The sequence below is a fragment of the Suricata suricatta genome, chromosome 5 (genome assembly GCF_006229205.1).
Source record: "Suricata suricatta isolate VVHF042 chromosome 5, meerkat_22Aug2017_6uvM2_HiC, whole genome shotgun sequence".
Lineage (NCBI taxonomy): Eukaryota > Metazoa > Chordata > Mammalia > Carnivora > Herpestidae > Suricata > Suricata suricatta.
The window spans coordinates 1,063,443-1,081,755 of record NC_043704.1 but is presented as its reverse complement, the minus strand read 5'-3'; the positions used below and the strand labels follow the sequence as shown (position 1 = coordinate 1,081,755).

At 66.2% G+C, this 18,313-nt stretch overlaps 1 protein-coding gene across 1 annotated transcript in view; it reads left to right on the top strand.

Moving 5' to 3' along the window:
- COL18A1 (collagen type XVIII alpha 1 chain) overlaps window positions 1–18,313 on the top strand; it is a 33,201-nt gene that overhangs the window by 9,649 nt on the left and 5,239 nt on the right. Inside the window, exons 5-30 of the mRNA XM_029940595.1 lie at window positions 1,966–2,081; window positions 3,273–3,343; window positions 4,272–4,391; window positions 5,031–5,093; window positions 5,196–5,282; window positions 5,587–5,640; window positions 5,777–5,935; window positions 6,552–6,614; window positions 7,328–7,354; window positions 9,253–9,384; window positions 9,881–9,943; window positions 10,964–10,990; window positions 11,740–11,775; window positions 12,260–12,331; window positions 12,577–12,612; window positions 12,861–12,950; window positions 13,503–13,532; window positions 13,615–13,641; window positions 13,833–13,895; window positions 14,149–14,214; window positions 14,900–14,926; window positions 15,055–15,108; window positions 15,376–15,450; window positions 16,693–16,761; window positions 17,218–17,260; window positions 17,692–17,754. Coding sequence (XP_029796455.1) covers window positions 1,966–2,081; window positions 3,273–3,343; window positions 4,272–4,391; window positions 5,031–5,093; window positions 5,196–5,282; window positions 5,587–5,640; window positions 5,777–5,935; window positions 6,552–6,614; window positions 7,328–7,354; window positions 9,253–9,384; window positions 9,881–9,943; window positions 10,964–10,990; window positions 11,740–11,775; window positions 12,260–12,331; window positions 12,577–12,612; window positions 12,861–12,950; window positions 13,503–13,532; window positions 13,615–13,641; window positions 13,833–13,895; window positions 14,149–14,214; window positions 14,900–14,926; window positions 15,055–15,108; window positions 15,376–15,450; window positions 16,693–16,761; window positions 17,218–17,260; window positions 17,692–17,754 — 1,733 coding nt within the window. The remainder of the gene's footprint in view (window positions 1–1,965; window positions 2,082–3,272; window positions 3,344–4,271; window positions 4,392–5,030; window positions 5,094–5,195; window positions 5,283–5,586; window positions 5,641–5,776; window positions 5,936–6,551; window positions 6,615–7,327; window positions 7,355–9,252; window positions 9,385–9,880; window positions 9,944–10,963; window positions 10,991–11,739; window positions 11,776–12,259; window positions 12,332–12,576; window positions 12,613–12,860; window positions 12,951–13,502; window positions 13,533–13,614; window positions 13,642–13,832; window positions 13,896–14,148; window positions 14,215–14,899; window positions 14,927–15,054; window positions 15,109–15,375; window positions 15,451–16,692; window positions 16,762–17,217; window positions 17,261–17,691; window positions 17,755–18,313) is intronic.

Here is an 18,313-nt window from a genome sequence, read left to right as displayed (position 1 = left end):
CAAGTCAGCTACTCAGCCACCTGTGCCTGACGCCTCCGGGGGCCCCAGCAGCGCCCAGAGTGGTGTCCGACCCAATGACCAGGGCACCAAGCTCTGGCTCCGCCTTCCATACTTACATCAAGACTGTAGAAAAGTATGTAAACATTTGTTTTCATTTTAGAGAAAAGCATTTATTGCTTTTAAAAATGTACTGAAATAACATGTGTGGGTTGCTGCCTTAGAAGCTCAGACACGGGGGCGCCGGGGGCCCAGTCGCTTGGGCGTCCGGCTTCGGCTCAGGTCAGATCTCACGGTTCGTGAGTTCACGTCCGCCCTTAGGCTCTGTGCTGACAGCTCAGAGCCTGGAGCCTGTCTTCGGATTCTGTGTCTCCCTCTCTGACCCTCCCCTGCTCGCATGGTCTCTCTGTCTCTCAAAAATAAATTTAAAAAAAAAAAGAAAAGAAACTTAGAATAAATAAGGAGAGCCTTGACATTGGTCCCCCAGGGCACCAGTATTCACCTTCTGTGTGCCCTTCCTCTGAGGACCTAGTTTTGGCATTTGTCACAAACATGCTTCCCAAGGGCCCAGCCACACTGGACGAGGTTGGTGAAGATTCTGGCCCCTCCAGGGTCACAGGGCAGCCCAGCCCCGGCCCCACTGTGCTCTGCGGCCCGGGCCCCCAGTCCAGGGCTGTCCCAGGACCCCTTGGGAGGAGCCCTGATGGGCCTGGGATCACTTTCTGTTTTTGTTTTTTCATATAATTGGCATACCATAAACCGCACATGCTTAAGACACGCAGCATGTGAGTTTTGACCTGTGTGTCCACCGCGAAAGCGTCACAATCAGAGAGCAAGGCCGCGCCCAGCCCCGGGTACGCGTCGTGCACTTTGTGGTCCTTCCCTCCTACTTTCCACCCCGTCCCAGGTGCCCCCGATGTGCTTTCTGTCGCCGTAGATGCTGGTGTTTTCTAGAATGTTCCGTATGTGGAAGCACATACTCTGCCTTCCTGTCTGGATTCCTTGGCCCCGCGCCTCGTGCTGACACTCAGCAAGGCGCAGTTCTGCACTGTTGGCTCGGTGCTGTGCCACCGTGTGGGAGGCCCTGCCGGTGGCCCTCTGTGTCCTTCCCGGCTGGGGCTGGCTCAGCTCGCGGAGCGGCGGGGACACCTGCTGCCTGTCCCCCCTGCTCGGCGCCTCGGCGGGGGGGGGTGGGGGAGCAGCCGGGCCACGGGACAGGCGTGCGTCCGGCCACTGAGGAAGCCGCTGTGGACGGGGTCCCCCGCGTGCGCACGTGTGGGTGCCGGCGTCCCCGCGGGGCCCGGGGCAGCTGTCCACGTGCGGCTCCGCCCTCCGTGCGTCGTCTTCCGTGAAGAGTCGTTCAGATCGGAGCGGCTGGCTGTTTCCTGGTGGCCGGGTCACGAGAGCTCAGGCCCTGGATGCGACCCCGTTATCGGGAGTCCGCCGTGTGTTTCCCGAGCACTTGTTCTGTCTGTGGCTCATCTTCTCATTTTGTCGGCAGCGTCTGTGCAGGAGCAGAGCAGGTTGGTTTTAATTTACTGAGACTCAGTGTGCCCGTTCTGGGGTCACAGCTAAGAAGTCTGTCCTGCCCGAGGTCCCCGGGGCTTGCTGCAGGGCCCCGTCGTGTTACGGTTTGGGTCCTGCATTTTGTTCTGCGGCCCACTTTGAGTTAGGCTTCTGTGCGGCCGGGAGCGTGGCTGTCTGTCCACCACTGATCAGAAGTCGGTCTTTCCTCCTGCTGAGTTGCGTGCGCGCCTGGGTGGGAGTCAGCCGTCCGTGTGTGAGGCACCGTCTCCTCCTTTGCTTTCTCGTAGCAGGGTTTTTGCAGTTTCCATGTTTGCAGAGACAGGGGTTTTAAATTTGCCTTAACCATTGCTGGTATTTGGAACACGGGCCCAAGAGGCACGCACCCCTTGCTGTCGGCCACGGGGCCAGGGCCGGGCTGCCCTCCTGCACGGACCTCGGCAGGACCTCGGTGGGCGGGGTCTGGCTGCGGGCCCAGGGGCATCCGGGAGGCGCTGGCAGGGCCGTGGTCAAGGGCGTGGACACGGCTCTGATCTCTTCTGTGCCGGCGGGGGAGGCTGGTGCGGCCTGGACGGTCCGCGCGCCCGTCCGGGTTCAGGCCTCCAATCCCGTGCAGCCCCCCGCCCAGTGCGCTGCCCCGTCAGCACCCTGCCCACCCAGCAAGGGGGCAGCGATTCGCCCTGACCCCTCAGAAAACGGGGGCCTCAGGCCAGCGTGAGCCCCCTGTCGTCTAACTGCCTGGGCAGGCTGACTGCTTGGAGGGAGGCTTGGGGGAACAGCCCTAGTTCACCCCACAAAGGGGAAGGTGCCCACCCTGACCGTCCTGGGCCGAGCAGGGTGAGCTGACGGCCCGTGCCGCAGGCACCCGCGCCCGTGGCCTCATCTGTGCAGTGGCTGTCCCCTCTCTGGGATAGGACAGGGCAGGACAGGGCTCACGTGGCCAGATGTGGCTGCGCTTCCTGGGGTCCGAACCTCCACCGTCAACCATCGCCAGAAAGATTCTACCAAGGACGTCATGGGGCCAGTGCAGGCGCTTGAATGTGGCCCTGTGTTCAGTCACCGCGTGTAACCGCACAGACCGTCCTAAATGTGACCATGTGGTTGTCAGACAAGGTCCTCGCTCTGGGGAGGGCTTGTGATAAATGCAACAAACTGCCTGGTTCAGCAAGAGGAGAAATGTGTGTGCGTGTGCGCGAGTGTGCGCGCGTGAGTGTGCGTGTGACCGTGGGTGTGCACGTGCGTGTATGCGTGTGCATGTGAGCGTGCACAGGAGCGCGCGAGTGTGTGCACGTGTGCGTGTGACCGTGGGTGTGCACGTGCGTGTATGCATGTGCATGCGAGTGTGCACAGGAGCGCGCGAGTGTGTGCACGTGAGAGTGTGTGTGACCGTGGGTGTGCACGTGTGTGTATGCGTGTGCGTGCAAGTGTGCGCGCAAGTGTGCGTGTGGCCGTGGGTGTGCACGTGAGTGTATGCGCGTGCGTGCGTGCGAGCACAGGAGCGTGCGAGTGTGTGCACGTGAGTGCGTGTGACCGTGGGTGTGCACGTGCGTGTATGCGTGTGCATATGAGCGTGCACAGGAGCGTGCGAGTGTGTGCACATGAGTGTGTCTGTGTGTGTGTGTGTGCACACCTGTGGGGCGGGGGTGGGGGGCTGCGTCCTGGAGCTGCAGGCAGCCCGGGGCTGGGGCGCGAGCCCAGAGTGGAGCCTGAGCCGCGCTCCCGGGACTGACGGCTTCCTCTGCCTCCCCCAGCCCGGACCCTCCCCGGCTCAGACGCAGTCACAGCGCGGAACGTCCAGAGTCCTGGGGGCAGCCGGGAGGAGGTGAGGCCCTGCCTTGACCCCAGGGCACCGGGATGCAGCTCGTGCCGCTGCACCCCTCCCCTGTGCGCCTCCTGTGCCCACGGATGCCGGGCAACCCCTTCCCTTGTGCCCGTGGCGCTGGGTCCCCCCTCCTGTGCCCAGGGTGCTGGGTCCCCCCTCCTGTGCCTGTGGCACAGGCCCCCCTTCCTCCTGTGCCCGTGGCACTGGGTCCCCCCTCCTGTGCCCACGGATGCCGGGCCACCCCTTCCCTTGTACCCGTGGCGCTGGGAGCCGCCCCTCCTTTTGTGCCTGTGGCGCTGGGTCCCCCCGCCTGTGCCCACGGATGCCGGGCCACCCCTTCCCTTGTGCCCATGGTGCTGGGAGCTGCCCCTCCTTTTGTGCCCATGGTGCTGGGTCCCCCCTCCTGTGCCCGTGGTGTGGGCCCCCCCTCCTGTGCCCGTGGTGTGGGTCCCCCCTCCTGTGCCCACGGATGCCGGGCCACCCCTCCTGTGCTCGTGGCGTGGGTCCCCCTTCCTCCTGTGCCCGTGGTGCGGGCCCCTACTCCTGTGCCTGTGGTGTTGGGTCCCCCTTCCTGTGCCCACGGATGCCGGGCTACCCTTTCCCTTGTGCCTGTGGCGCTGGGAGCTGCCTCTCCTTTTGTGCCCATGGCGCTGGGTCCCCCCTCCTGTGCCCGTGGCACGGGCCCCCCTTCCTCCTGTGCCCGTGGCGCGGGCCCCCCTTCCTCCTGTGCCCGTGGTGCGGGCCCCCCTCCTGTGCCCATGGCAGCACGGCCGCGTGGCAGGCACTACCAGGCAGGGCCCTGCCAGCAGCAGCGCCCACAGTGTGTCCCATGCACCCTGCGCATCCCCGGTAACGCATAGCTCAGCCTGAGACCCGGGAGGGCGCAGCTGCGGGCCCCCAGCCTGTGCCCTCTCCCCTTCCTCCCCAGGCTCCTGCGGGCCCTGCGGTGCAGAGCCCCAAGGCACAGCCCGTACCCGGGCCACAGGGCCCCCCGGGCCCCCCAGGGCTGCCAGGGAAGGATGGCGCCCCTGGAAAGGACGGTGAGCCGGTGAGTCTGTTCTCCCTGGGTTGGGCCGGGGGAGGGGCTTGGGTGGGAGGGGAAGGGGGGACTAAGTTGCCGAGAAGCAGGTCCCCGATGGAGACCTTGGGGTGGCCCTGACCCCAGGCAGCCTCCTCCCCTGGGAAGACAGGGCAGTCGGGGCGGTCAGGGAGGGGGGCGGTCAGGGAGGGGGGCGGTCAGCAAGGCCCCACAGGGGCAGCCCGAAGTGGGAGGGAGGCTGGCCACACTAATGCATAGCCGTTCTCTGTGGGGCCTGGAGTGCGGCTCCACACATGGGTACAGGGCACACACGTGTACGGGGAAGGCACACACGAGTGTACAGGGATGGCACACATGCATACGGACCAGCACATACATGTATGGGGCAGGCACACACATGTACGGGGCTGGCACACACACATGTATGGGACAGGCACACACGTGTGAGGGGCAGGCATATGCACACACATGTACTGGGCAGGAAGCTGGTGTTTGGTGAGGATGTCCACAGGGAAGCCACGGGTCACGTTGGTGTGGCTGCGCCCGGGCCCCATGGGACCCTCGGGTCAGGTCCTTCGCGGCAGCGTCTGCCCGGCCTGCCTGTCCCCAGTGCGTGGGTGGCAGCACAGCATGGTCTCTATCTTCCAGGGTGACCCTGGGCCGCAGGGCTTCCCCGGGATCCCGGGAGACACGGGCCCCAAGGGCGAGAAGGTGAGAGGCACGTCTGGTGGGTCTCCGTTCGTGTGTGTACGCTCAAGCCCTGGCCGCGGTGAGGGCTGTGCACGGGACGTAACTGCTGTGTTCTGTCCCCAGGGGGACCCTGGGGTTGGGCCAAGAGGACCTCCAGGACCCCAAGGGCCTCCGGGGCCACCAGGACCCTCCTTCAGACACGACAGGCTGGTAAGTCCCGGCTGCGACCTCTACTGGTGGGGGCGGGCGTGCCAGGACCTAGATTGGCCTTCCTGGAGGGTGTCCAGGCCGTGGGGTGGGGGAGGGTGCAGGGCAGGGGGGCCGCGGGGTGGGTGAGGGTGAGGGGCAGAGGAGGCCACAGGGCTGGGGGTGGTCGGGCAGAGTGTGGGGGCCACGGGCTGTGGGAGGCGTGGGCGGTGCTGGAGATGACCCCTCCCCTGCTGACCTTGGGTGAGGGGGGACCAGGTGGCAGGGCCCGGGCCTCCAGTGACCTGTCTGTGGGTTCCTTCCTCAGACTTTCGTCGACATGGAGGGGTCTGGATTCGCCGGTGACCTGGAGAGCCTCCGAGTGAGTGTCCAGGGGCCTGCCAGCTCCGTGTACAGGGACCCAGTGGTGGCAGTGGTGGTGCCCAGTGGAGGCGGGGTAGAGGCCGTCCCTAGTGGGTGCTGTGCACCACAACTGTCATGTGTTCCCCTGTGTCCAGGGCCCGAGAGGCTTCCCGGGCCCCCCGGGGCCCCCTGGTGTCCCAGGCCTGCCTGGAGAGCCGGGCCGCTTCGGGATGAACAGCTCCGACGTCCCGGGCCCCGCGGGCCTTCCTGGCATGCCTGGTCGGGACGGGGCCCCCGGGCCTCCTGGAGCCCAGGTAAGGCCTGCCTCCTGCCCCTCCCTGCCCTTGACCCCATCCGGTACCCTGCCCCGTACCCCCCAGATCCTGGGTCTGGGCCCCCGGGGGAGGAGCCTGAGAGGCCGACCGTCTGGGTCTGTGACACCGTTCAGCCCCAGCCACGGCGGGTCAGCGGGGCGCCCAGAGGCCCCTGCCCGGGGGCCGTAAAGGGCCCGGGTCTGTGACTCACCATTCGAGGGGTGCTCCCTGCTCCCAGCCCTGGGGGCCCAGTGGCCCGGCAGGTCCCACACGTGAACCGGGTCCACGGACCGCGCTCGCGGGACAGCACGCTCTGGAGGGACATTCCACACCTGTGGCGTCGTCCGTGGATGGCGGGCTCTGAGTGACCGGCCCGCGTTGGTGGTCTGGGTCCCCTTCTCCTCTTCCTCTGTTCAATCAACTCAAAAAGAGAGAGAAGGAAACGGATTTAGGAACTGAACAGAGCCGCGTGCGCCCCGCGGCCCGCGTGTGTGGGCAGGGCTCCCGCCAGCCGCGGACCCAGGCCGTACGGCCCAGATGGTCGTCTGCCAGCCCGTAGGTCTCTTCTGGAGACTGAACCCGCTCTGGCCCCACACTCTGCTCTTCTCTCCCCCAGGGACCGCCAGGACCTCCAGGAAGAGACGGGGGGCCAGGCAAGCCTGGCCAGAAAGGCAGCCCTGTAAGTCACTTCCCCAGAAGTCCATGCGGGCCTCAGCCAGTGCGCAGGGTGGCCGGGGGACGATGGAGCCTGGGTGTGGGTGACCTTTTGCACAAGGAGGGCCACACAGGCGGTGACACGGAGGCAGGGGCCTTACCACGCGTGCACGGCCACCGTCCGCTGTCCGCCGAAGTCCTCGGGGTCTGAGGGCCTGGGGCCTCGGGGGTCCGGAGTTTGCTGGGAACCGGGTGGGAATTCAGGACAACAGGACGAGTGTGCTGGGGGAACACAGACATTGGTTTGCGAACGCGTCCAAGCTTTAATCCCGGCCATGGCCGGGGTCTGTGGCTGCACGTGGCTGTTGGTGAAGGAGCCAGAGGGGCCTTCCAGGCCGTCCTTGTGGGGTGCTTTGAGAGCCGGGCTGCTCAGCGCTGAGCGCAGGGGCGCGTCTTCCACGAACCCTGGGTGCTCAGAGCCTCTCGCTGGGGGAGCAGCCACGCCAGAGGGGATCCCCTGGGGGCGCCGGCCACTCCTGGCCCCCCCCTCCCCTCCGGAAGCCCCGGACACGGGGCGGTGGCCAGGGCCAGGAGACACTCGGGATTTCAGACTTGTGTCTTCTGGGAGCCGCACATGGGATCCCGGCTGCTGGGGTGTGGGGGGGGGGGCAGCCCCCCGTGATCAGTGTGGCTGCTGCACGCGGGTCTGGTGTGGTGACTGTTCTCTCTCTCCTGCAGGGCGAGGCTGGCGCCCCAGGACCTAAGGTATGGACAAGAGGCCCCAGACCGACCTTGGGCAGGTGGAGATGGGCAGCTGGGGGCCAGGGCGGCTGGACAGGGGTCAGGGGAGCCAGAGTCCTCTGTGGGAGCTGCTGGGGGGGGGAGGCGTCACCTTTGTCCAGCAAGGGTTCCCACCTGGTTCTGGTCACCGCGGAATGGGACCTGGTGTTTGGGAACAGGTTCCCAGTGAGAACTTGTCAGATGGAGCATGGGAGGGGGGTGCTTCATGGGGAGAGAGCAGGCCGCTGGGGGCTGGGGTGCTGCTGGGCCCTGAGGCTCTCCCACCAGGAAGCGGGTCTGGGGAGGGTGGGTGCACCAGGTGGGCGGGCACTCACTGGAAACTTCCCCGAGGGTGAAGGGGCTGGTCCCCAGGGGAGGTGCCTTGGGTGGGGGCAGCTGCAGGCTCGGCCTCTGCTGGGCAAATCCCCAGGGTGGGGGGAAAGCGAGGGCCAGGATGTGGGTCACGGGGATTCTAGGGGTGAGATGGGGTTTAGAGAGGAGTGTGTGCATAGGAGCATACGCGCACACACTCACACACGTGCATGCAGTGCACACGCACATTCACACAGACGCATAATCGTGCACACATGCACGCACACATGCACATACGAGCACACACGAGCACACACGAGCACACATGCGCATGGATATGCCCACGTGTATACACGTGCACACATGCGTGTGCACACACCCCTGCGCCCGGGGGCACTGAGGGCCTTCTGGGAGGCCTGTGATGAGGGGCTACAGGTGTAGGAAGTTCAGGGTTGAGGCTGAGCCCGTTCCCGCTGTGGGAGCAAGACCCTGAGCGGGAAACTGGCTACTGAGACTCAGACTTTAAAACCCTCGGGAGCCAGCCTGAGGGGTCCGGATCCTCCAGCCTGGTGTAAACTGAGTGGGAAACTAGGGAAAAGTAAATACAAAAGATCAGCCCAGACCCAGCCCAGACGGAGATTTCAAGGCACAAATGTTTAAATAGAAGTTTTTCAGAGATTGGCCGTTAGATGAGCTTTTTAAATACAGTAAAAAGGCACTAAGATTAAACCCGAGGAAGTAAAGTAGAAGATTCCACAAACACGAGCCTGGGGAAAGTGGGCGGCAATGTGTCAGAACTGCTGTCCTGTCTCTCTGTTAAATAGACCAGAAGGGGGTTAGCGCCAGCCCAGGGGCAGCTCACGGGGACGGAGGGGCGGCTGGGGCCAAGTCCCATGGGGCTGCGTCTGAGGCTGTGGGAAGCTGTGAGGGGCCCCCAGCCCACTGCAGGGGCTGGGACGGGGGTCTGGGAGGGCCCCTGGGGAGAGGGCCTGGGCACGCCCAGGCTGCCAGGGCCTTCCGGTGGGTGTGCCGCGTGCGTGACAGGGCGCCTTCGCCCTGCTGCCCTTGCCGTGGGCGGGGCCACCTGTGTCCCTCACGGGCAGGAGAAAACTGTGGTCCCTCTATTTACAGATGAGGTCAGGTGGTCTTGGGTGGGGCTGGGCGACCCTGCACCGAGCCCAGCTCTCTGCATGGGGGCCTCCCTGTCTCAGGTCCCCCCACCCCCTCCCCTGCTCACCAGCCGGCCTGCACCTGGCATCCAGCAGCCCCGTCCCCCCGGCCGGGCAGCGTGCTCTGCGCACACCTTGCACCTGACTCGGAAGGAGGTCTCAGGCGCGTGGGCCCGTGGGTCTCCCTCGGTTGTGTCATTTTTAAAGTGGATAAAATCATCTCCTAGAGACAGGAAGGCAGGTGCTCTTAGGTCTGCTTTGTGCAATGCCATTTGTCTCTGGTTTTCGGATTTGTGAAAAGTGCATAAGGAAAGGAGGTGGATAGGGGTGCACGGCTCTCTTGGGGTTTAGTGGACACCCTGGTGGCCCGAAGTAGCGACTCCCCTCTCTCCACCTGTGCAGGGAAGCAAGGGGGACCCTGGCCCTACAGGTGCTCCTGGAGAGACCGGCTTGGCAGGAGCCCCCGGACCAGCTGGCCCACCAGGGCCCCCCGGGCCCCCCGGGCCCCCAGGACCAGGACTTGCCGCGGGGTTTGTGAGTACCCCTTGCTCCCGGCCCCCAGGAAGCCTGTCTGCAGCCCCACGTCCCCCGGGCACCCCATAGGGACTGGCATTCTCCTCGTGTCTGAGCCTGACTCTTGTCCTCGTCAGCACCTGGATGGTGCCACAAGGTGGGACCGGGGGCAGTGGGGCAGCAGTCAGGGGTCACTGCCAGGGCCCGTGTCCTGTGCATGCCGGGGAAAGGCTCATCCAGGCGACACCATCAGCCAGCCAGGCCCCTGGCTTGTGCTCAGGCCAAAAATAAAGTCACCTCAACGCAAGAGGGCTTATCGGGGGGCCACCCAGCAGGGTCCTGCAGACAGGCAGATGCTTCTCACCCCAGGACCAAGGATGGTGGCTTCCAGGGGCCTCGGCCCTTGGAACCCGCCCCGCTGTGGCGGAGTCCCCCGCTCGGGCCAGCAGCTGGCATCTGGGAGGGGTCTCTTCCCGTAAGACACGCTGACCTGAGTGTCCGTCTGTGCTGCCCACAGGACGACATGGAAGGCTCTGGGGGACCCTTCTGGCCGACTGCTCATGGAGCCAGCGGGCCGCAGGTACTGCCTGAGCCGGGCTTGATCTGCTCTTAGGGAAGGGGGTGCTCCTGGGACAAGGCGCCCCTGGGACCACCCGCTGGTGGGGACCGGCAAGGCCGCTGATGCCTGAGCACCGTTCACCCTGGAGGCCTTCCGGGAGGGAGTGGACAGCCCCGTGGGGTCGTGCTGCGGTGGTCTGGTAAATGGACATGGGGCAGAATGAGCCCTAGAAGATGGGTCTTTCTGGAAAACAGCAGTGCTTGAGTTCTCATTACGGTTCTGATTTGGGGAAGGAGTAAACTTTGGACCTGAGTGGAATTTTAACTGAACAGAAATGGGCACATTCCTGTGAAATCCCACCTTGTTCTGCTGGTAGCGTCTGCACCGGTCGGCACTGGGCTGGGCTGAGCGGCCAACACCCCGAGAGCCCAGGACTTAGACCAGACGTGGGGGCACGTCCCGGGGGGGGCGCCACCTCTGCCAAGGCCGGCGGATGCCCCTGACGCCCTCCTACCCGCACCTGCCGTGGCCCCAGACAGCCTGGTGAGGCCGGGCAGCCGGGATGGGGTCTGTCTGGGCAACGTCTGTGAGGACTTGCTCTTGGGCGACACCAGTCCCCTGAGCAGCTGGAACGGCTTTGCTCCTTGAATTTCCTGTCTCTCCTTTTACGTCTTTGGGCGCACCCGTTAGCTGGCCTCAGAGAGGCCCCGGCGGGAGGTGGCAGCGAGGTCTCGGGCCCGGGTCCTGCCCCCACTTTTAGGGACTGGACCCGGGTACAACGCCCCTTGGCCCCTGAAGGGATCATGGGGCCGATCCGTGACCTCGGAGGTGATGGCCTGCGGGGGGTCCCGGCAGAGCCAAGCCGGCCAGTGCCCCGCGTGGGAGGGGGGTGCCACTGTGTGCTCAGACGCACACAGGCCTCAGTTACCCAGGATGCACCGCCCTCACGGCCGGCCGTGTGCTGCCCGAGGGCGTAGGGGGTGCTGAGGACCCTCCCTGGGGGGCTCAGGGCTCAGGCTCTCTTCCTTCTCTGCCCCACAGGGACCCCCAGGCCCGCCCGGAGTCAAGGTCAGTGGGCACCCCCTCCCCCGGGAGTTCCCACTTGGGCGGGGCGTGGGAGTAGCCAGAGGGCAGCCGGGACACTTACCGAGCATGACCCTTCCCGAACCTCCACGTGGGGGGGTGGGGCACGTTCTTCCGTCCTCCTAAGGCCGGGCGGTCCCTGGCTTCACGCATGTGAAGGGTGCTTGCCACCCGGGTCCGGAGGAACCTGCCCCAGCCATGCCTCCCAGGCTCTGGGCAGCGGGGGTCGGGGGGCGCCCGGGACTCCCCCTCCGCCCTGCTTTGCTCTCTGCTCCCTCCACCCTGCCCCTGGAGTACACCAGCACCCCCCTGCAGTGCGTGGCCAGGGCAGGAAGGCACGCCACGCCCCCCACAGACACACGGGGTCCAAGGTGCCCAGGGTCCACCAGAGGGTGTATTAGATAGGGCCTTTGAGGAATATCCCTCCTAGAGTGTTTTGCTTTGATTTAAAACTTGTGGCAGAAGGTTGCATTTTAGGAAGACACATATTCACTTTCTTTAAGTGCGGTCATCTGGTGGGTCTGCTCCTCGGAGCAAACTGATGGTGCAGCTTCCAGAACGGTCTGGGCCATGTCAACTGCCGCACAGCTGGCCCAGCGTCCCTGGGACCCTCCGCTCTGGGCTGCTTGCACCTCCCTCCCCTCCTTCCTCCGGGAGGGGGAGGGGGAGGGGCAGATGCCACCACGTGGGGGCGGCCACGCTCCGCACTCACAGAGCCCCTTCACCTGCTCTAGGGGGACCCTGGCGTAGCCGGACCACCCGGTGCCAAGGTAAGAAGGAGCCTTCCCTCGGGTCAGGGGTCAGTGATCTTTCCCAGCCCCAGTCGGAGCGGGGCGGGGCCCCTCGGCCACATGGCCCTGTCCCCTGGGGGCACAGTAACCGGGGGTCTGCATGGAGTGACCTCGGGGCCAGGCCCAGGCTCGTCCCCCCCCAGGTCCCCCTTGCGCTGTCCCGCCTCAGACTTCACTCCTCAGAGTCCAGGATGTGCCTGTCCTGGAGACAGCCAGCCCCTGGACACCCGCCCCTGCCCCGGGTCACAGGACAGCCTTCCTCCTGGCCCAGGTGTAAACCTCGGGGACCACAGAGGTCCAGCCCCCTCTGCCCCTTGAGACTCCCAAGGAGGCTGCAGGCTGACTGGGCTGGATTGCTCTCGGGGGTGTGAGCTGGGGACCCCAGAGGCCCAGCCCGCTCCCCTCCCCAACGCCAGGGCCTGCCGAGTGGTGGGCTGACACCCCTCTCCTGTGTCGGGCGCAGGGAGAAGTCGGAGTGGACGGACCCCCCGGGTTCCCTGGCCTCCCTGGAGGAGCGGGTGCAGCCGGGGCCCAGGTGCGTGGCCACCAGGACTGCTGGGGTGGGGGTTGGGGGTGCAGACCGCCCCAGAGCAGCGGTGTGGTCTTGGGGTTCCTGACCGGGGCTCAGAGATGTGGGGTGAGGGTCCAGGCTGCCTGAGGGGGCTCACCTCCCTTCCCAGGACGAACTCTACATCATCCAGAACAGCGGGTGGTGTGGGGTCTCCAGGAAAGGGGCTCACGTTCTGCTTAAGATTAACTGTTTCCTTTCCACCGTTTCAGGGACCCAAAGGAGAAAAAGGGACCCAGGGAGAGAAAGTGAGTGGGGCTCAGGGGCCGCTGGTCAGGCACATGCCGGGCCTCCAGGAGTGTGGCTTGGAGCCCGCCCCGCCGGGAGGAGGAACTCTCCGCTGCCACCCCAGCCCGGGCGCCTCCTCACACCCTGTGGGCACCAGGAACCCCCTTCCGAGCCCTGGGACGGCTTGGGGGTCCCTTCCAGAGCCGCCCCGACAATCCAGAGGCCCCCACTAGCCCTCTGAGCGTTGGACACCGGCTTTCTCTTCCAGGGTGATCCAGGCAGGGATGGAGTGGGGCAGCCTGGCCTCCCCGGGCCCCCCGGGCCCCCCGGGCCTGTCGTCTACGTGTCGGAGCAGGATGTAAGGACGCTACATGGGTGGTCAGGCGCTGTGCCCGGCCCCCCGGCCCTCCCCCTCCCCCGGCCCTGACCCCACATTGGCTCTCCCCCCACGAGTGTCCCCTAAAGACCCCAGGGTTTTCAGTCTTGGTTCTATTCCAAACCAGCGACGGTGTCCCATTCTGGTGAGACTTTTAAATTATTTAAATGAGAAGAAAATTGTGGGGTCGGGTGATCAGAGAGAAACAAATTCTGTAGCAAAAAATCTGAACGGATCAAGGCCCTTCCCGCCCGGACCCTCGGACCCTCAACCGCAGAGCCAGGCCAGGCAGCGCTGCGCTGTCAGAGTCCCCGGGTTCCCAGATGCCGGCAGGTGCACTCTGGCCCCAGGATCTCCGGAAGGTTCTCTGTTGCCTGACCTGAGGGGCCGGAGGCCAAAGCCAGGCTGGCGACTGAAAGCAGTTTGTCTTGTGCGCTAATTTCTGTGCTGCCTCGCTGGTCCCGTGAGGCGTTAACTGTAAATGCGTTTTCCTTTTGTTCCTCTTCGGGGGTGTTTCCGGCGGCCTGCGGACAGAGAGCGGTGGCAGCTGTGCCGGGACCCGAGGTACGTGCGCGCCGTCCGGGTCACAGCCACCGCTGGCCTCCCGGCACCCGCCCCTAGCTGACCTGGGGTCTCTCTTCCGCAGGGCCGGCCAGGGTACGCGGGCTTTCCTGTAAGTTGCTGCTCCGCCCTCCCCACCCCGCCCTGAGTTGGAGGGGCCCGCAGAACGAGGAGCAGAAGCCCCCGGGGACCAGGGCGGGGGTCTGGGGGTGTGGGGTCAGGCCCGGGAGGCAAGTGTGTCCTGACTGCCGCAGCAGGACACGGTCCCTCACAGGGGCTTCATTCCTGCCTGTCTCCCCGTAGGGACCGGCCGGGCCAAAGGGAGATCTGGGCTCCAAAGGCCAGCGGGGCCCCCCAGGACCCAAGGTGAGAGGCTCAGGCACCGTCTGCTCTGTGGCCCTGCCGGGGAAGGGGACAAATGAGAGCCATGACAGGTGCTGACGCAGATTCCCGGGATTCCCTCGCTGTGACCCATGGAGGCCCGTGGGGACCACCTCACGCAGAGCCGTGTCCCTGCTGGTGGGGGGGTTGGTATTCATGCCCCGAGTTGGGGCTTTACTACAGGGGTCGAGGGCCCCCTTCCCCATAGCCGCCTCACGCCCACCACCCGCTGTCCCAGGGCGAGAAGGGTGAGCCGGGCGCAGCCATCAGCGACTTGACAGGCCCCGCCCAGAAAGGAGCCAAGGTGAGCCGGGACCCGGGCCTGTTCAGCCGGGGCGCAGGGGTCCCAGGGGCTGCGGAGAGAGCACAGAGGGGGTCGTGTTCCTAAGAGGGCTCCGGAACCTTCTGTAGCCTGGGCCCCTTGCCCTGTCCCTCTCTCACAGCCGCATGGGGAGGGTCAGAGCCTTCATGCCCAGCTCGGCCACCACCTGGCTGGCCCCTGGTTGTCCCCTGCCTGTCAGCTGAGCCCACCCTGCAGAGGGGCTGGGGGCTCTGGAGGAGGGGCCTCGGCCCGGGCCTCACCTGCAGGGGATGTGCCTCGCCCCCAAGAACATGGCTGCCGCTCTGCCTCTGGGCTCTGCCACTGTGGAGGGGTCCGGCCCTCCTCCGTCAGCTCCCCGCCCCCAGACGGGCCCTGAGAGGGTGTGGGGGGGACCCGGACTCCATGGCCGTGGGGGGCAGGCCTGCAGGGGTGAAGTCCCCCAGGCTTGTCTGGGGTGGGCGGTGGGACCTTGGATCTCCCGGCCCAGAGCACTCGGGCCCTGACGTTGGGAGGCCCCACAGTGGGCCTCATCCATGCGCCCCGAGGACAAAAGTCCCAGTCCAGAGCACGCTTCCTGCTGCCGTTTCCTTCCCTCCCTGGCATTGGCGGGGCCCCTCGGGCACTGCCCAGTGGGCCATCTGACGGTGCCTTCTGGTTTCCTGTTCAGGGAGAGCCCGGCTTTCGAGGACCGCCGGTGAGTAGGGCGGGGGTGGGGGCCCGGGCGCGTGTCCCAGCACACCTTGCGAACACGGAGGCAGGTGCCGGGTGGGAGACGCGGGTGCCGGCCTCTGCCCTCCTGAAAGGAGCTCTCCCTTGCTGCAGGGTCCATACGGACGGCCAGGGCACAAAGGGGAGATCGGCTTCCCTGGGCGGCCGGTAAGGACCCGGCTTTCGTGCGCGTGTGGGCCCCGCGCCTGGGGGCCTGGGGGGCGGTAGACCCCAGCTTCTCCCCCTTCCCTGCCCCCAGGGACCACCCTCGCCAGGGGACTGCTTCTCCAGGACGAAGCCTAGGGCTGCCCAGCCTGTTTGTGGGCGGCTGGGGCCGGAGGGGCTGGCGCCGCAGGAGACCCCGGGCAGGGACAAGGAGCTGGCCAGGCTGGTGTGGGCCAGCTCCAGCAGCGACCACCCTGTGCCCTCCCCCAGGGCCGCCCTGGGATGAACGGACTGAAAGGGGAGAAAGGGGAGCCAGGACACGCCAGCGTCGGCTCTGGTGTGAGGGTGAGTGTCCCCCAAGGGGTGGGCAGCGGGGCTGGGGCGCCCAGGGGCACGGAGGGCCCCTGAATCGTGACCGTGCTGTGCTGTCCTCTGGCACGAGGGCCCCACACAGGTGCACGCACTGGGCAGCCCGAGCAGCCGGGACAGAGGCCCCACGCGGCTCTCCTGGGAGGTCCCGGCGTGCCCCTGCCCCGGTGGCGTGCCCTCACTCAGCACCCCGGCCTGTGCTCGCGGCCTCACCGGCTTCTGAGCAGGGCTTTATTTTGCTAGCGTGGGTATTCGTTTCTGTCTCTCCCTAAGAGGGGGCCCCGCACACGCAGGACCCTCTCCTGAGCCCACGCGGGGTGCACTCAGTGACTTTGCTCCAGGACCCGCTGCGCGCAGCCGGGCGGGGGCGCCGGGCCCCGAGGCCAGCGAGTCCGGCAGTCCCCATGTTTCTTGTTTTGCCATCATTGTCGGGTCTTCCCTGTGGCTTCTTCCTCCCGCGGCCTAAACGGGGCTTGCTGCCTCGGGAAATGTCAAGAGGCAGAAGGGGTGTCCTGGGGAGAGCTGAAGTAGGGACAGAAAGACAGGTCCACGGGCCCCCACCAGCGAGAGCAGCTCTGGGATCTGTCTGCACTTCTGAGCTAAGGGTGGACGCCGCGTGTCTGAGTGCGCATGCGCCTTACGGAGTCTGCTGGGACGGGGCTCCGCCTCCAGCGGCTCCGCCTCCAGCGGCTCCGCCTCCTCCACGCTGCCTCCCGTCCCTCCAGCCTTGGCCTCGGGGCCCCGCGCGGGGCGACCACAGGCCGGGGGGCCGGTCCCGAGGCTGGCACAACGTCACTGGCCCTGGGCTCGCTCCTGACGCAGCGTGAGTCACACGGGCGGGCGCTGCGTCCCGTAAGCAGGTGCCGAACAGGCACTATGCAGCCCGCCCGGGGGCTGGCTGTTCTCTTTCTGGGAATAAAGTCCACACAGGCTTCTGCCTTGAACGTGGAAATGCGCAGACGGGCTCCCAGACTCCACGTTAGTCTCAGCTCACGCCTGTCCTGTCCCCCAGGCGCGTCCGGAGAGGGGCATGTCTATCCTCAGGGAAACAGAGCCACAGACTAAACTGGATGCTTCCTGACTTTGTTGTCATACACGTTCGGTTTTCGGATTTTAGTGAGACTTTCTGAAATACTCACCCGCACACCTGCTGCCCTGGTCATGTCCCCAGCCTGGCTGTGAATGTGACCGACCTCACGTTCTGTTCTCCCCACGCAGGGTCCACCGGGTCCCCCGGGGCCTCCAGGACCCCCAGGCCCTCCCGGGACTCCTGTCTACGACAGCAATGTAAGCACCCCACCCTCCTCCTCACAGGCCTCCCCATCGGCCACCCCCTGGAGGGGTCAGCCTCTCCCAGGGAGGGGGCAACCCCCGGGGAGGGGACACCCCAATTTCTGGCAGGGGGCTGGCCAGCAGGACCTGGCCAGGACTCCGTTAGCAAACCCCGCCGGCGGAAGTGAGGGCTCTCCACATCCGGGAGCCAGAACCTCGAGCCCCAGGGTCCTGGGGGGCAGGTACCTGTTTCACAAGGCTCAGCCACATGAAGTGGCCCATAGGGGCAGGTCACATCATGAGCAGGGCTCTGGTTCCAAACCCCTGTCTCCTCCCCCAACTCCCCACGCTTCTGTCGGGGGCAGGTGTCTGTGTGGCCTCAGGGGGGCCTGGGCTCCGGGCTCAGAGCCCCCTGAACGGACGGGGCCCACAGTCTGCAGAGCCCCTCCGTCACCGCTGGCTTCTCTGCAGGCATTCATGGAGTCTGGCCGCCCCGGACCTCCGGGATCGCCGGGTGAGGCCCCTGGGGACTCGGGGCGGGCCTCTCTCGGGGACGCTGGCGGCAGGACTTCCTCACCGCCCCCCGTCCCCTGCTCCAGCGATCACGGGCCCCCTGCCAGGCCTCCTGGGTCCACCCAGCACGGCCGTCCCGCAGCCTAGCGGTGGATGGCCCTGGACATCTGTCCCCCTGCCCAGCCTGCTGTTAGCTTGTGCCCGCCCCTCGGGAGTGGTGTAGCCTCTGGAGGCCCCGTGGGTGGGACCCCGAGGGCTTCCGCTCAACAAGCGCTCTGCTCTGAAGGGTCCCAGGCTCGTGCGGTGCCCCTCCCCCGTCCAGGCTCGTGTGCACAGCCATCCCCAGGGCCAGGGGCCAGCAGGGCACGAGAGCATGGCCCTGAACCACTGGGTCTCTCTCTGACTCAGGCACTGAGGTCTTTGTCCCTGCAGGGTACCAGGGGCCTCCTGGACCGAAAGGTGACAAAGGAGAAGTGGGCCCACCAGGACCACCAGGTGAGTGTGCTCTGGGCAACAGTGCTGGGGGTGGGTCCCCAGCACTGCCCCCCTGCGGTGGCCCGTGCCCTCCTGGAGGAAGGAAGCCCCTTGACGTATCTGGGCCCCGGGGCTTCCAGGACAACAGGGCTGGAGGGGCAGGGCTGGGCCCGGCAACCAGTGTTCGCAGACAGCCCTGCCTTCCACGGGCTGCAAGGGTGCCCTCACCGGGCCCGGTTGCCCAAGGGCTGAGGTTCTAGCCCCTCCCGGCTCCCCTCGGGTGGTGGGGCAACTCTCCTGAATTCTCCCACCACTGAAGGAAAGACAAAGTGGTGTGGATACTGGGGGGCTAGCAGGATAGAGACCCAGAGGGCCAGGGCCCCCAGCCTGAGGCAGGGCCCACCAGGGGACCCCCAGTGAGGGGCCGCAGCCCAGAGCGAGGCAGGGTCAGAGAGACAGCCGGGCTGAGACCCAGGTTGCCCAGGGACTGCCGGAAGCAGCAGCCGCTGCCCGGGGAAGGTGAGCTCGCGGAGGGCCTAGGATTTAGGCCGAGCAGGTGAACAGCATGGCTGGAACGGAC